Source organism: Oncorhynchus mykiss, chromosome 13 (assembly GCF_013265735.2).
Source record: "Oncorhynchus mykiss isolate Arlee chromosome 13, USDA_OmykA_1.1, whole genome shotgun sequence".
Taxonomy (NCBI): Eukaryota; Metazoa; Chordata; class Actinopteri; order Salmoniformes; family Salmonidae; genus Oncorhynchus; species Oncorhynchus mykiss.
The window spans coordinates 71,890,046-71,908,746 of NC_048577.1; the positions used below are offsets into that span (position 1 = coordinate 71,890,046).

At 40.7% G+C, this 18,701-nt stretch overlaps 1 protein-coding gene across 1 annotated transcript in view; it reads left to right on the forward strand.

Moving 5' to 3' along the window:
* LOC118938376 (germ cell-specific gene 1-like protein) overlaps positions 1-1,038 on the forward strand; it is a 46,071-nt gene extending 45,033 nt beyond the window's left edge. The window contains exon 5 of the mRNA XM_036942102.1: positions 158-1,038. Within this exon, the coding sequence (XP_036797997.1) occupies positions 158-515 (358 nt within the window). The 3' untranslated portion in view covers positions 516-1,038. The remainder of the gene's footprint in view (positions 1-157) is intronic.
* The last annotated feature ends 17,663 nt before the right edge of the window (positions 1,039-18,701 follow it).

Sequence of the window (18,701 nt, forward strand, 5' to 3'; positions counted from 1 at the left end):
CTGAATCAGTCTCTCTCTCTCTCTCCCTCTCTCTCCCTCTCTCTCTCTCTCTCTCTCCCTCCCTCCCTCCCTCCCTCTCTCCCTCTCTCCCTCTCTCTCTGTCTCTCTCCCTCCCTCCCTCCCTCTCTCTCCCTCCCTCCCTCCCCCTCCCTCTCAGCCTGGCATGGGGCTCCTTCACCTGCTGCATGGCAGCTTCCGTCACCACCCTCAACTCCTACACCAAGACGGTCATCGAGTTCCGGCACAAACGCAAACTGTTCGAGCAGGGTCTCAGGGAGGAGCAGAACTACCTCGACCAGGAGGCCTTCCATTACTTCAGGGACCACTCCCTCCAGTCCATATCCAGCTCCATGGAGGTCTACCCTGGGCACGGGGGAGGAAGGCTGCCTGGGGGGCCTGGAGGCCTGGCGGGGTCCGGGCTGGTTGGAGTACCAGGGAGAGGGAAGATTAGGGGGTCCTCAGGTTCCATCGACCTGGGAGAGAACTCTGAGTCCCTGGGGGAGGAACAGTGCTGAGAGAGCGGGGGGGGGGGGAAGAGGGTTGGGAAGTGGAGGGTCGCGAAATTCTAGTAACTTTCCAAAAATTCCAAGGTTTTCCGGAAATCCTGGTTGTAAAAAACGGGGACTCAGTTGGGAATAAAAAGCATAAAATTGGGAATCCTACAACCAGGAGGAAAAACCTGTGGATTTACAACCCTAGTGTTGAGAAGTTGATGAAGACGATGCCGATCTCGGATCAGTTTTGTATTTTGGGCACCAATGGTTCAGGTTAGGAGAGGTGTATATAGTGTCATGCTTTGGTCTGAACAAGTAGTGCACTATACTGTATACTGTATACAGTGCCACTTTTGAGTGGTGGGTGTTTGTTTTCCGTGTGAGTGTTTGTCGCCACACGGTACTGTTTCGGTTGAGTTGTGGGTGTTTGTTTCCGTGTCAGTGTTTGTCGCCACACGGTACTGTTCCGGTTCATGTTCGCGTTTATTGTTTTGTTTTTCATAGTGTTCAGTTCATATCTTATAATAAACGTTATGGACACCTACCACGCTGCGCATTGGTCCTCCGATCCTTCTTCTCGCTTCTCCTCCTCAGATGAGGAATGTCGTTACAGGTGAAGTGAAATTTAAATAATTACTTTTTTCAAAACATCCAAAAAAATAAGAAACGGGAAAGTGGTGCGTGTGTTCACATGAAGCCCCTAAATAAGATCTGGTGCAACCAATTACCTTCAGAAGTCACATAATTAGTTAAATAAAGTCCACCTGTGTGCAATCTCAGTCACATAATCTCAGTGTATATATACACCTGTTCTGAAAGGCCCCAGAGTCTGCAACACCATTAAGAAAGGGGCACCACCAAGCAAGCAGCACCATGAAGACCAAGGAGCTCTCCAAACAGGTCAGGGACAAAGTTGTGGAGAAGTACAGATCAGGGTTGGGTTATAAAAAAACATCTGAAACTTTGAACATCCCAGGGAGCCCAAATAAATCCATTATTAAAAAATGGAAAGAATATGGCACCACAACCAACCTGCCAAGAGAGGGCCGCCCACCAAACTCATGAACCAGGCCAGGAGGACATTAATCAGAGAGGAAACAAAGAGACCAAAGATAACCCTGAAGGAGCTGCAAAGCTCCACAGCAGAGATTGGAAAATCTGTCCATAGGACCACTTTAAGCAGTACACTCCACAGAGCTGGGCTTTATGGAAGAGTGGCCAGAAAAAAGCCATTGCTGAAATAAAAAAATAAGCAACCATGTTTGGTGTTCGCCAAAAGGCATGTGGGAGACTCCCCAAACATATGGAAGACGGTACTCTGGTCAGATGAGATGAAAATTGAGCATTTTGGCCATAAAGTAAACCACTATGTCTGGCGCAAACACAACACCTCTCATCACCCCGAGAACCCCATCCCCACAGTGACGCATGGTGGTGGCAGCATCATGCTGTGGGATTGTTTTTCATCGGGCAGAGCTTGGGAAACTGGTCAAAATTTAAGAAATGATGGATGGTGCTAAATACAGGGACATTCTTGAGGGAAACCTGTTTCAGTGTTCCAGAGATTTGAGACCGGGACGGAGGTTCACCTTCCAGCAGGACTATGACCCTAATCATACTGCTAAAGCAACACTCGAGTGGTTTATGTGGAAACATGTAAATGTTTTGGAATGGTCTAGTCAAAGCCCAGACCTCAATCCAATTGAGAATATGTGGTATGACTTAAAGATTGCTGTACAACAGCGGAACCCATCCAACTTGAAGGAGCTGTAGCAGTTTTGCCTTGAAGAATGGGCACAAATCCCAGCGGCTAGATGTGCCAAGCTTATAGAGACATACCCCAAGAGACTTGCAGCTATAATTGCTGAGAAAGGTGGCTCTACAAAGTATTGATTTTTTTTTTTTTTGGGGGGGGGGGGGGGGAGACAGAGAGGGGAGGGTTTTTTTTTTGTCTTATTTCTTGTTTGTTTCATAATTTGCATCTTTAAAATGGTAGGCATGTTGTGTAAATCAAATGATACAACCCCCCAAAAATCAATTTTATTTCCAGGTTGTAAGGCAACAAATAGGAAAAATGCCAAGGGGGGTGAATACTTTCGCAAGCCATTGTATATGTGGAATAGGGTGTCATGTGACAGTGATGAGGTAGATGTAGAGTTATGTAGACCGGGTCATGAGATAGATCGATTTATGTAGACAGGGTGATGAGGTAGATCGATTTATGTAGACAGGGTGATGAGGTAGATCGATTTATGTAGACAGGGTGATGAGGTAGATAGATTTTTGTAGACAGGGTGATGAGCTAGATCGATTTATGTAGACAGGGTGATGAGGTATATAGAGTTATGTAGAGAGGGTGATGAGGTAGGTAGAGTTATGTAGACAGGGTGGCAGGGGGAACAGTGGTTTAAGTCTCAAATGACAGCCTATTCCTAATGTAGTTCAGGTTCTGGTCAAAAGTAGCGCCCTTCAAAAGTAGTGCCCTACATTAGAGATTCAATCCAATGTTGACGTGGAAGGAAGGAGCCATGTGGCGATGGAGAGAGTGCTAAAGAGGAAACCAGACAGCTCCTCCTCTTCCTGTTCATCACAGAGGATACGTTCCACATGGCAACATATCCCCTATGTAGTGTACTCATTTCAACCAGAGCTCTATGTGCCGTAGTGCACTATAAAGGGAATAGGATGCGATTTGGGACGTAGCCCAATCCTCACCAGAAGCACTGTAAAGACTTCAAAAAAAGGCCTCATTGCGTTTTAGGACCCTTGAAGAAGTATATTTATGGAAGGACTGAGGTAAAAAAAAATAATTAATGAAGAGTCCTCAGAAACCTGACCAGATCATCAGAACATTATTGACATTCCAGCCACACAACAAAATATATATTCAAAGGTTTAGTAAAAAAAATATATAAAAAAATATTATATTTGACCTTGTGAACTGTGATAGAAAGGGTTTGATTTTTGGGGGAGGGAAGGTATTTTATTTATTTAACATTTATTTAACTAGGCAAGTCAGTTAAGAACAAATTCTTATTTTCAATGACGGCCTAGGAACAGTGGGTTAACTGCCTTGTTCAGGGGCAGAACGACAGTTTTGTACCTTATCAGCTCGAGGATTCAATCTTGCAACTTTTCCGGTTACTAGTCCAACGCTTTAACCACTAGGCTACCTGCCTTGTCTATAGATATAGGAGATTAAACTATATATTGATGAAAGTATATATTAAATACTATTACTAAACATATGAAATATATATTTCCGTATAAGAGTTGTGATATTTCCAGTCTGTTTGGTGCAGGGATGTTATAGCTCTGTATTCATTAAGTTATTATGGATATTATTGAAACACACCCTTACATTGTGATGTTGACTGTACAACAAAAAGGATATTTAATCATTAAAAGGCACTAGGAGGTGTGGTATATGGCCAATATACCACGGCTACGTGCTGTTCATACAGCCCAGGATACAACCCTTGGCCACATACCACAAACCCCCGAGGTGCCTTATTGTTATCATTAAACTGGTCACCAACGTAATTAGAGCAGTTAAAATACATGTTTTGTCATACTGTCTGATATACCACGGCTGTCAGCCAATCAGCATTCAGTGCTCAAACCACCCAGTTTATCATTGGAGATATAAGATGTAATATATTTATGATACATAGTGAAGGTTCATTGTTTTGATAAGAACACTTTAACACTGCCTCATGACCATAATATATGTGTACCGTTACAATACAATACTACACATTATAGTACAATACAATACTACACATTATAGTACAATACAATACTACACATTATAGTACAATACAATACAGTATAATACAGTAAGGTTCATTGTTTTGATAAGAACACTTTAACACTGCCTCATGACCATAATATATGTGTACCGTTACAATACAATACTACACATTATAGTACAATACAATACTACACATTATAGTACAATACAATACTACACATTATAGTACAATACAATACTACACATTATAGTACAATACAATACAGTATAATACAGTAAGGTTCATTGTTTTGATAAGAACACTTTAACACTGCCTCATGACCATAATATATGTGTACCGTTACAATACAATACTACACATTATAGTACAATACAATACTACACATTATAGTACAATACAATACTACACATTATAGTACAATACAATACTACACATTATAGTACAATACAATACTACACATTATAGTACAATACAATACTACACATTATAGTACAATACAATACTACACATTATAGTACAATACAATACTACGCATTATAGTACAATACAATACTACACATTATAGTACAATACAATACTACACATTATAGTACAATACAATACTACACATTATAGTACAATACAATACTACACATTATAGTACAATACAATACTACACATTATAGTACAATACAATACTACGCATTATAGTACAATACAATACTACGCATTATAGTACAATACAATACTACACATTATAGTACAATACAATACTACACATTATAGTACAATACAATACTACACATTATAGTACAATACAATACTACACATTATAGTACAATACAATACTACACATTATAGTACAATACAATACTACACATTATAGTACAATACAATACTACACATTATAGTACAATACAATACTACACATTATAGTACAATACAATACTACGCATTATAGTACAATACAATACTACACATTATAGTACAATACAATACTACACATTATAGTACAATACAATACTACGCATTATAGTACAATACAATACTACGCATTATAGTACAATACAATACTACACATTATAGTACAATACAATACTACACATTATAGTACAATACAATACTACGCATTATAGTACAATACAATACTACGCATTATAGTACAATACAATACTACACATTATAGTACAATACAATACTACACATTATAGTACACTACAATACTACACATTATAGTACAATACTACACATTATAGTACAATACAATACTACACATTATAGTACACTACAATACTACACATTATAGTACAATACTACACATTATAGTACAATACAATACTACACATTATAGTACAATACAATACTACACATTATAGTACAATACAGTATAATACAGTAAGGTTCATTGTTTTGATAAGAACACTTTAACACTGCCTCATGACCATAATATATGTGTACCGTTACAATACAATACTACACATTATAGTACAATACAATACTACACATTATAGTACAATACAATACTACACATTATAGTACAATACTACACATTATAGTACAATACAATACTACACATTATAGTACAATACAATACTACACATTATAGTACAATACAATACTACACATTATAGTACAATACAATACTACGCATTATAGTACACTACAATACTACACATTATAGTACAATACTACACATTATAGTACAATACAATACTACACATTATAGTACAATACAATACTACGCATTATAGTACAATACAATACTACGCATTATAGTACAATACAATACTACACATTATAGTACAATACAATACTACACATTATAGTACAATACAATACAGTATAATACAGTAAGGTTCATTGTTTTGATAAGAACACTTTAATACTGTCTCATGACCATTATATACGTGTACCGTTACAATACAATACAATACTACACATTATAGTACAATACAATTCAGTATAATACAGTAAGGTTCATTGTTTTGATGTTTGATTGTCTGAACACTTTAACACTGTCTCATGACCATAATATATGTGTTACAATACTACACATTACAGTACAATTCAATACAGTACAATACTATACAGTTATATGCAATACAGTACAATACAATACACTACAATACAGTACTATATAATATTATACAGTACTATACAATATTATACAGTACAATACAATATTATACTGTACAATACAATACAGTACAATTCAATACAGTACAATTCAATACAGTACAATACAATTCAGTATAATACAGTAAGGGTCATTGTTTTGATGTTTGATTGTCTGAACACTTTAACACTGCCTCATGACCATAATATATGTGTTACAATACTACACATTACAGTACAATTCAATACAGTACAATACTATACAGTTATATGCAATACAGTACAATACAATACACTACAATACAGTACTATATAATATTATACAGTACAATACAGTACTATACAATATTATACAGTACAATACAGTACTATACAATATTATACAGTACAATAAACTACTATACAGTACTATACAATATCATACACTACAATACACTACAATACAGTACTATACCATATTATACAGTACACTACAATACAATGCAGTACTATACAATACAGTACAATACAATACATTACTTTACTATACAGTACAATACAATACAGTACAATACAAAACAGAATGATACAATACAGTACTTAACCATACAGTACTATACTATACAATACAGTACAATACAGTATAACACAGTACAATACAGTACAGTACAATACAACACAGTACATTGAATACAATACAATACTTGACAATACAGTACAATACAATACACGGTACATTATTAGACAATATAATGTATGTACAATACAACTGAACTGCTCTAGCACAGTGACAATATGTATGCTCATTAAATACTAATGTTTTGGTGTTGAGGACTTGAAGAGTACATGTTTAATATGTTCTGTGTCCCACTTGATTATGTCTTCATATGCTGCTTGTTGAATTTCCTGTTCATACCTTCATTTATTATATTGATATATATATTCATAAAGAAATATCCTGGTGGAAACAGTAATAAAGCTCTCCTTTACTTTCCTTTCGACGAATCATCAACGAGTCATCAACGAATCATCAACGAATCATAAACGAATCATCAACGAATCATCAACGAATCATCAACGAATCATCAACGAATCATAAACGAATCATCAACTAATTATCAACTAACCATCAACGAATCATAAACGAATCATAAACGAATCATAAACGAATCATCAACGAATCATCAACTAATCATCAACTAATCATAAACTAACCATCAACTAACCATCAACTAACCATCAACTAATCATAAACGAATCATCAACGAATCTTAAACGAATCATAAACAACTCATAAACAAATCATAAACGAATCATAAACCAATCATCAACTAATCATCAACTAATCATCAAGCCCTTGACTAGGTGAACCAGGTGACTAGTTCAGAGCTACTTACGACATGCTGTAAGGTCTGGGGGTCTCCGAGGAGAGGTTTGAGCACCACTACAGTACAGCACAGTCTTCTCTGCCTATAAATGTAGCGGTTCCGTAACGACAGTCGCTAGGAGACGGGAAGCAAGTAACAGGGTGAGGATTTAATAATACATAGACATGAAACTAAACCAGAACAGCGTCTGGACAAGAGATGCATAACAACATCAATGCAGACACGGGAACCTTCTCATTACAGGGCTTTTACTATTTTGATTTGTTTAACACTTTTTAGGTTCTTGCATCCTTCCATGTGTTATTTCATAGTGTTGATGTCTTCACTATTATTCTACAATGTAGAAAATAGTGAAAATAAAGAAAAACTCTTGAATGAGTAGGTGTGTCCTCTTCTCTCTTCTCTACAGTAGAACACGTGGTCCTCTCCTCTCCAGTAGAACACGTGGTCCTCTTTCTCCCCAGTAGAACACGTGGTCCTCTTCTTTCCATGGTCCTCTTCTCTCCAGTAGAACACGTGGTCCTCTTCTCTCCAGTAGAACACATGGTCCTCTTCTCTCCAGTAGAACACATGGTCCTCTTCTCTCCAGTAGAACACGTGGTCCTCTCCTCTCCAGTAGAACACGTGGTCCTCTCCTCTCCAGTAGAACACGTGGTCCTCTTTTCTCCAGTAGAACACATGGTCCTCTTCTCTCCAGTAGAACACGTGGTCCTCTTCTCTCCAGTAGAACACATGGTCCTCTTCTCTCCAGTAGAACACGTGGTCCTCTCCTCTCCAGTAGAACACGTGGTCCTCTTTTCTCCAGTAGAACACGTGGTCCTCTTTTCTCCAGTAGAACACGTGATCCTCTTCTCTCCAGTAGAACACGTGGTCCTCTTCTCTACTGTAGAACACGTGGTCCTCTCCTCTCCAGTAGAACACGTTGTCCTCTTCTCTACTGTAAAACACGTGGATAGCTGTGCAGCGACGATCCCCATCCAACCTGACAGAGCTTGCGAGGATCTGCAGAAAAGAATGTGAGAAACTCCCCAAATACAGGTGTGCCAAGCTTGTAGCGTCATACCCAAGAAGACTCGAAGCTGTAATCGCTGCCAAAGGTGCTTCAACAAAGTACTGGGTAAAGGGTCTGAATACTTATGTAAATGTCATATTTCAGTTTCTTTTTATTTTAATAAATTTGCAAAAATTTCTAAAAACCTGTTTTTGCTTCGTCATTATTGGTTATTTTGTGTAGATTGATGAGGGAAGAAAGAAAGAAAAGTAATCCGTTTTAGAATAGGGCTGTAACGTAACAAAATGTGGAAAAAGTCAAGAGGTCTGAATACTTTCACAATGTACATGTATATCTGTTTTTAAAAATGTTGGTAAATTAGCTTTTATTGTTGAAAGAAATTATGAAAGAGATTGGTATGGGTTTTTTAAACTATCTAATCATGTAAAGTAGCTGTTCAATGACAGATGTTTTTGTTTAAAATCATTCACTTGATATTTTCATTTCAGAGAGACAAATAATATATATTGTTTGTTGCAAAATGCCATTTATCTGCCTCACTCTCAGAGAAATCAGTAGTACTGCTAGGTTTTACACAGTAATAATATATATCTGCCTCACTCTCAGAGAAATCAGTAGTACTGCTGGGTTTTACACAGTAATAATATATATCTGCCTCACTCTCAGAGAAATCAGTAGTACTGCTGGGTTTTACACAGTAATAATATATATCTGCCTCACTCTCAGAGAAATCAGTAGTACTGCTAGGTTTTACACAGTAATAATATATATCTGCCTCACTCTCAGAGAAATCAGTAGTACTGCTAGGTTTTACACAGTAATAATATATATCTGCCTCACTCTCAGAGAAATCAGTAGTACTGCTGGGTTTTACACAGTAATAATATATATCTGTCTCACTCTCAGTGAAATCAGTAGTACTGCTAGGTTTTATACAGTAATAATATATATCTGCCTCACTCTCAGATAAATCAGTAGTACTGCTGGGTTTTACACAGTAATAATATATATCTGCCTCACTCTCAGTGAAATCAGTAGTACTGCTAGGTTTTACACAGTAATAATATATATCTACCTCACTCTCAGAGAAATCAGTAGTACTGCTAGGTTTTACACAGTAATAATATATATCTGCCTCACTCTCAGTGAAATCAGTAGTACTGCTAGGTTTTACACAGTAATAATATATATCTGCCTCACTCTCAGATAAATCAGTAGTACTGCTGGGTTTTACACAGTAATAATATATATCTGCCTCACTCTCAGAGAAATCAGTAGTACTGCTAGGTTTTACACAGTAATAATATATATCTGACTCACTCTCAGAGAAATCAGTAGTACTGCTAGGTTTTATACAGTAATAATATATATCTGCCTCACTCTCAGAGAAATCAGTAGTACTGCTGGGTTTTACACAGTAATAATATATATCTGCCCCACTCTCAGTGAAATCAGTAGTACTGCTAGGTTTTATACAGTAATAATATATATCTGCCTCACTCTCAGAGAAATCAGTAGTACTGCTAGGTTTTACACAGTAATAATATATATCTGCCTCACTCTCAGATAAATCAGTAGTACTGCTAGGTTTTATACAGTAATAATATATATCTGCTTCACTCTCAGAGAAATCAGTAGTACTGCTAGGTTTTACACAGTAATAATATATATCTGCCCCACTCTCAGAGAAATCAGTAGTACTGCTAGGTTTTACACAGTAATAATATATATCTGCCTCACTCTCAGAGAAATCAGTAGTACTGCTAGGTTTTACACAGTAATAACATATATCTGCTCCATTCTCAGAGAAATCAGTAGTACTGCTAGGTTTTATACAGTAATAATATATATCTGTCTCACTCTCAGATAAATCAGTAGTACTGCTGGTTTTTACAGTCAAAATTAGCAAATAATTACATTTTTACTAAAGAAATGTACAAATGATACGTTTGTGACATCAATATTTAATTTTAAAAAATCATTCAATCAGTAATGTGAGATCTGTATGTAAAACATTTACATGTTAGTTATTTAGCAGAAGCTATATATATATATATACATACTGTATATTCATACACATCTGAAATCTATGAATAAAAAATTGGAGAACAGTAATATTTTACACACAGAAGCAATAGTTTCTGATGAAAAAACACAAACGTGAAACATTTGTGGATATAGCGTTTTGTCAATTAACTCTAATTTATAACTCAAGACATGTTGTCATATCAACCTGTCACCACTAGAGGGACTCAAACATCAAGACATGTTGTAATAACAGCCTGGCACCACTAGAGGGACTCAAACATCAAGACATGTTGTAATACCAGCCTGCCACCCCTACAGGAACTCAAACATCAATTAAATGATCATGGAGAGCTCCTCTGTCCTCTCTCTCCTCTTCACAGATCTTACAGGACTGGGTATGTAACTGGGAAAGTAACACCCACTGGGGAGCCAGGCCCTGGAAATCAGAATAACTTTTGTTCCCCACAAAAGGGATTTATTACAGACAGAAATACTCCTCAGTTTCATCAGCTGTCCGGGTGTCTGGTCTCAGACGATCCCTCAGGATCGAAGAAGGAGAAGAATAAGGAGAAGAAGACAGATGTGGAGGTCCTGGGCTGACGTGGTTACACATGGTCTACGGCTGGGAAGCCAGTTGGATGTACTGCCAAATTCTCTAAAACGACAACGGAGGCGGCTTATGGTAGAGAAATTAACATTCAATTCTCTGGCAACAGCTCTGGTGAACATTCCTGCGGTCAGCATGCCAATTGAATGCTCCCTCAAAACTTGAGACATCTGTGGCATTGTGTTGTGTGACACAACTGCACATTTTAGAGTGGCTTTTTACTGTCCAAGGTGTACCTGTGTAATGATCATGCTGTTTAATCAGCTTCTTGATATGTCACAGTTGTCAGGTGTATGAATTATCTTGGCAAAGGAGAAATGCTCACTAACAACGATGTAAACAAATTTGTACACAACATTTTAGAGAAATAAGCATTTTGTGAGTATGGAACATTTCTGGGATCTTATATTTCAGCTCATGAAACACTTTACATGTTGCATTTACATTTTTGTTCAGTATAGATAAATGAACATGGTAGAATATAGATAAATTAACATGGTAGAAACTAGATAAGGTAAGATAGCAGAAACTAGATAATGTAACATGGTAGAAACTAGATAAAGTAAGATAGCAGAAACTAGATAATGTAACATGGTAGAAACTAGATCAGGTAAGATAGCAGAAACTAGATAATGTAACATGGTAGAAACTAGATAATGTAACATGGTAGAAACTAGATAATGTAACATGGTAGAAACTAGATAAGGTAAGATAGCAGAAACTAGATAATGTAACATGGTAGAAACTAGATAAGGTAAGATAGCAGAAACTAGATAATTGAACATAGTAGAATCTAGATAAAGTAACATGGTAGAAACTAGATAAGGTAAGATAGCAGAAACTAGATAATGTAACATGGTAGAAACTAGATAATGTCAGATAGTACGAACTAGGTAAATTAACATGGTAGAAACTAGATAAATTACCAAGAAGGAGAGTGATGGAGTGCTGCATCAGATGACCTGGCTTCCACAATCCCCTCAACCTCAACCCAATTGAGATGGTTTGGGATGATTCAGACCGCAGAGTGAAGGAAAAGCAGCCAACAAGTGCTCAGCATACGTTAGAACTCCTTCAAGACTGTTGGAAAAGCATTCCAGGTGAAGCTGGTTGAGAGAATGCCAACAGTGTGCAAAGCTGTCATTAAGGCTAAGGGTGGCTATTTGAAGAATCTCAAATGTAAAATATATTTTGATTTGTTTGACACTTTTATGGTTACTACGTGATTCCATATGTGTTATTTAATAGTTTTGATGTCTTCATTATTATTCTACAATGTAGAAAATAGTACAAATAAAGAAAAACCCTTGAATGAGAAGGTGTTCTAAAACTTTAGACCGGTAGTGTAGATCGGCGATTATTGACCAGCATTTCGATCAGAAATTCAACTTCCCTGAATTGGATCCTTTGTGGAACTCCCCGAGGCAGTTCTATTCATCCCGGGGGCTGCTCCAAATTACTCACTAACGTTCAGTACCTGGACAATAAAGTAGACAAGCTCAGGTGAAGGGATCTCCTTCCATACTTTGTTTAACGGAATCATGGCTCTCTCCGGATGTACTGCCCCCTCCATTCAGCCAGCGGGGTTCTCCATCTATCGCGAGGCCAGGAATGAAGAACTCTCTGGGTAAAATAAAGGTATAGGTGTGTGTTTCATGATTAACTACTCATGGTGTGATCATGGTAACGTACAGGAACTCAAGTCATTTTATTCTCCCCATCTAGAATATCTCACTATCAAATGCTGACTGCATTACCTCCCGAGATAATTGTTTTGGTCATTGTCACGGCTGTGTATATTTCCCCCCAAGAACAACACTGCGCCAGCTCTCAAGGAACTACACTAGACTTTGTGCAAACCTGAAACCGCAGATCCAGTCACCTTGATGAACATGCTCTGAATTGAGGTGTGCGAGGGGGAGCCCTGGAGTGCGTCCAGCCACCCTGATTGGCTGGAATTACGATAGATGACTGACAGGTCTGAAGGACCTGTCAGCATGGACCTCAGCCACCCGAGTCACGGCCTGTTCATCCCTCTACCATGTATAAGATCATCATGGATCTCAGCCACCCGAGTCACGGCCTGTTCATCCCTCTACCATGTAGAAGATCATCATGGACCTCAGCCACCCGAGTCACGGCCTGTTCATCCCTCTACCATGTAGAAGATCATCATGGACCTCAGCCACCTGAGTCACGGCCTGTTCAACCCTCTACCATGTAGAAGATCATCATGGACCTCAGCCACCCGAGTCACGGCCTGTTCAACCCTCTACCATGTAGAAGATCATCATGGACCTCAGCCACCCGAGTCACGGCCTGTTCAACCCTCTACCATGTAGAAGATCATCAAGGACCTCAGCCACCCGAGTCACGGCCTGTTCAATCCTCTACCATGTAGAAGATCATCATGGACCTCAGCCACCCGAGTCACGGCCTGTTCATCCCTCTACCATGTAGAAGATCATCATGGACCTCAGCCACCCGAGTCACGGCCTGTTCAACCCTCTACCATCTAGATGAACATCATGGACCTCAGCCACCCGAGTCACGGCCTGTTCAACCCTCTACCGTGTAGAAGATCATCATGGACCTCAGCCACCCGTGTCACGGCCTGTTCAACCCTCTACCATGTAGAAGATCATCATGGACCTCAGCCACCCGAGTCACGGCCTGTTCAACCCTCTACCATGTAGAAGATCATCATGGACCTCAGCCACCCGAGTCACGGCCTGTTCATCCCTCTACCATGTAGAAGATCATCATGGACCTCAGCCACCCGAGTCACGGCCTGTTCAACCCTCTACCATGTAGAAGATCATCATGGACCTCAGCCACCCGAGTCACGGCCTGTTCAACCCTCTACCATCTAGATGATCATCAAGGACCTCAGCCACCCGAGTCACGGCCTGTTCAACCCGCTACCATCTAGATGATCATCATGAACCTCAGCCACCCGAGTCACGGCCTGTTCAACCCGCTACCATCTAGATGATCATCAAGGACCTCAGCCACCCGAGTCACGGCCTGTTCAACCCTCTACCATCTAGATGATCATCAAGGACCTCAGCCACCCGAATCACGGCCTGTTCAACATGCTGCCATGTAGAAGGTGGAGACAGTACAGGTGTATCAAAGCTGTAACCAAAAGACTGAAAAACAGTATTTTTTTCTCCAGGCCATCACTGTTAAACAGTCACCACTCATCCTCCCAATACCTTTCCCTGAACGTAGTCACTGTTACTATCCGGCGACCAGGGCCAGCTTCATGGCCCTAACCATCCCACCCAGCTTTGTTGGGACAGAAAGGGTCAACGAGTAGCGCTGATGCATCAGCTACGCAGAAGCCTCTGGAGGGACGTGTGTGTGTGTGTGTGTGTGTGTGTGTGTGTGTGTGTGTGTGTGTGTGTGTGTGTGTGTGTGTGTGTGTGTGTGTGTGTGTGTGTGTGTGTGTGTGTGTGTGTGTGTGTGTGTGTGTACAAAATAAACCAGGTCAGTGGTGATGAACAACAGGCCATGATGAGGAGAAGGCAAGGGAAGAGAGAAAAGGGGGGAGAGGAGAAGGGGGAGAGGGGGAGAGGAAAGGGGGGAGAGGAGAAGGGAAGAGAGGACAGGGGGTGAGGAAATGGGGGAGAGGGGGAGAGGAAAGGGGGGAGAGGAGAAGGGAAGAGAGGACAGGGGGTGAGGGGGAGAGGAAAGGGGGGAGAGGAGAAGGGGGAGAGGGGGAGAGGAAAGGGGGGAGAGGAGAAGGGAAGAGAGGACAGGGGGTGAGGAAATGGGGGAGAGGGGGAGAGGAAAGGGGGGAGAAGAGAAGGGAAGAGGAAAGATTAAGAATAAAAGAATCCCCTTTATAACCATAATAATAACTGTGGTAGGAACTGAACTATCCTACTGAACTGAACTATCCTACTGAACTGAACTATCCTACTGAACTGAACTATCCTACTGAACTGAACTATCCTACTGAACTGAACTGGAAACCCTAACTGACGTAAGCACTTGTTTTTCTAATGAAAAGGAGGGTGGGTGGCGAGAGAGGGAGAGAGAGGGGAAAGAGAGAGAGAGAGAGAGAGAGAGGGGGAGAGAGAGAGAGGGGGGAGAGAGAGAGAGAGGGGGAGAGAGAGAGAGGGGGAGAGAGAGAGAGGGGGAGAGAGAGAGAGGGGAGAGAGAGAGAGAGAGAGAGAGAGAGAGAGAGAGAGAGAGAGAGAGAGAGAGAGAGAGAAAGAAAGAGAGAGAGATATAAAGAGCGAAGAGGTGGCTCTGTGTGTTGTTAACTAAGCTGTGTGTGCTCTCTCAGACAAAACCCAGCCACTCTCCTCTTCCTCTTCTCTCCCTGCCAGCTAAAAATACTAATTTTCAGTCCTGTGTGTGGCGCCCTTTGAAGTGCTGGCCACTCCGGGCACTGTGCGTCAGTGCTGACGTCAATCAGCTGGAGAGAGAGAGAGAGAAAGAGAAAGATAGAGAGAGAAAGAGAAAGATAGAGAGAGAAAGAGAAAGAGAGAGAGAGACATAGAAAGAGAAAGAGAGAAAGATAAACAGAGAGGGAGATAGAGATAAAGAAAGGAAGAGAGAGAGAGAAGGAGAAATGTAATTTAATTGAGAGAGAGAAATTTAATTGAGAGAGAGAGGGGGGGGACTTCTGTGGAGGAGGAGCTTTGTGTGGGTGGGCCAGCTAGCCTAGCATAGCGCTTTAGCCTGCTAGCTCTTCAGTGTACAGTTGCCTTAGTTTACTAGCGCTTTAGCTTAGCAATTAGCCTGCTAGCACTGCTAACAGCATGAATGAAACTCCACAGAGAAGAAGGACCAATCAAACTATAGAACATACAGATCAAGTCAGGAAAACATGTACAGTGAGGGGGAAAAGTATTTGATCCCCTGCTGATTTTGTGCGTTTGCCCACTGACAAAGAAATTATCAGTCCATAATTTTAATGGCAGGTTTATTTGAACAGTGAGAGACAGAATTACAGCAAAAAAAAAATCCAGGAAACCCCATGTCAAAAATGTTATAAATTGATTAGCATTTTAATGAGGGAAATAAGTATTTGACCCCTCTGCAAAACATGACTTCGTACTTGGTGGCACAACCCTTGTTGGCAATCAGAGGTCAGATGTTTCTTGTAGTTGGCCACCAGGTTTGCACACATTTCAGGAGGGATTTTGTCTCCTCTTAGCAGATCTTCTCCAAGTCATTAAGGTTTTGAGGCTGACGTTTGGCAACTCAAACCTTCAGCTCCCTCCACAGATTTTCTATGGGATTAAGGTCTGGAGACTGGCTAGACCACTCCAGGACCTTAATGTGCTTCTTCTTGAGCCACTCCTTTGTTGCCTTGGCCGTGTGTTGTCATGCTGGAATACCCATCCACGACCCATTTTCAATGCCCTGGCTGAGGGAAGGAGGTTCTCCCCCAAGATTTGACGGTACATGGCTCCGTCCATCGTCCCTTTGATGCGGTGAAGTTGTCCTGTCCCCTCAACAGAAAAACAGCCTCAAAACATAATGTTTCCACCTCCATGTGTGACGGTGGGGATGGTGTTCTTGGGGTCATAGGCAGCATTCCTCCTCCTCCAAACAAGGCGAGTTGAGTTGATGCCAAAGAGCTCCATTTTGGTCTCATCTGACCACAACACTTTCACCCAGTTGTCCTCTAATTCATTCAGATGTTCATTGGCAAACTTCAGACGGGCATGTATATGTGCTTTCTTGAGCAGGGGGACCTTGCGGGTGCTGCAGGATTTCAGTCCTTCATGGCGTAGTGTGTTACCAATTGTTTTCTTGGTGACTATGGTCCCAGCTGCCTTGAGATCATTGACATTATCCTCCCGTGTAGTTCTGGGCTGATTCCTCACCGTTCTCATGGTCATTGCAACTCCACGAGGTGAGATCTTGCATGGAGCCCCAGGCCGAGGGAGATTGACAGTTCTTTTGTGTTTCTTCCATTTGCAAATAATCACACCAACTGTTGTCACCTTCTCACCAAGCTGCTTGGCGATGGTCTTGTAGCCCATTCCAGCCTTGTGTAGGTCTACAATCTTGTCGCTGACATCCTTGGAGAGCTCTTTGGTCTTGACCATGGTGGAGAGTTTGGAATCTGATTGATTGATTGCTTCTGTGGACAGGTGTCTTTTGGGTCTGTGGGGTCTGGCTGGAGTGAAGCATGGTATGCTGGATCAGTGAGATCTGTCTGGAGTGAAGCATGGTATGCTGGGTCTGTGGGATCTGGCTGGAGTGAAGCATGGTATGCTGGATCAGTGGGATCTGGCTGAAGTGAAGCATGGTATGCTGGGTCAGTGGGATCTGGCTGCAGTGAAGCACGGTATGCTGGGTCAGTGAGATCTGGCTGGAGTGAAGCACGGTATGCTGGGTCAGTGGGATCTGGCTGCAGTGAAGCATGGTATGCTGGGTCAGTGGGATCTGGCTGGAGTGAAGCATGGTATGCTGGGTCTGTGGGATCTGGCTGGAGTGAAGCATGGTATGCTGGGTCAGTGGGATCTGGCTGGAGTGAAGCACGGTATGCTGGGTCAGTGGGATCTGGCTGGAGTGAAGCATGGTATGCTGGGTCAGTGGGATCTGGCTGGAGTGAAGCATGGTATGCTGGGTCTGTGGGGTCTGGCTGGAGTGAAGCATGGTATGAAGACCATAGTAAATCCCAGGTCATAGTGTCTATAATACTGTAAGGGGTTAATCTAGAAGACCATAGTACATCCCAGGTCATAGTATATATAATACTGTAAGGGGTTCATCTAGAAGACCATAGTAAATCCCAGGTCATAGTGTCTATAATACTGTAAGGGGTTAATCTAGAAGACCATAGTAAATCCTAGGTCATAGTGTGTATAATACTGTAAGGGGTTAATCTAGAAGACCATAGTAAATCCCAGGTCATAGTGTCTGTAATACTGTAAGGGGTTAATCGAGAAGACCATAGTAAATCCCAGGTCATAGTGTCTATAATACTGTAATGGGTTAATCTGGAAGACCATAGTAAATCCCAGGTCATAGTGTCTATAATACTGTAAGGGGTTAAACTAGAAGACCATAGTAAATCCCAGGTCATAGTGTCTATAATACTGTAGGGGGTTAATCTAGAAGACCATAGTAAATCCCAGGTCATAGTGTCTATAATACTGTAAGGGGTTAATCTAGAAGACCATAGTAAACCCCAGGTCATAGTGTCTATAATACTGTAAGGGGTTAATCTAGAAAACCATAGTAAATCCCAGGTCATAGTGTCTATAATACTGTAAGGGGTTAATCTAGAAGACCATAGAAAATCCCAGGTCATAGTGTCTATAATACTGTAAGGGGTTAATCTGGAAGACCACAGTAAATCCCAGGTCATAG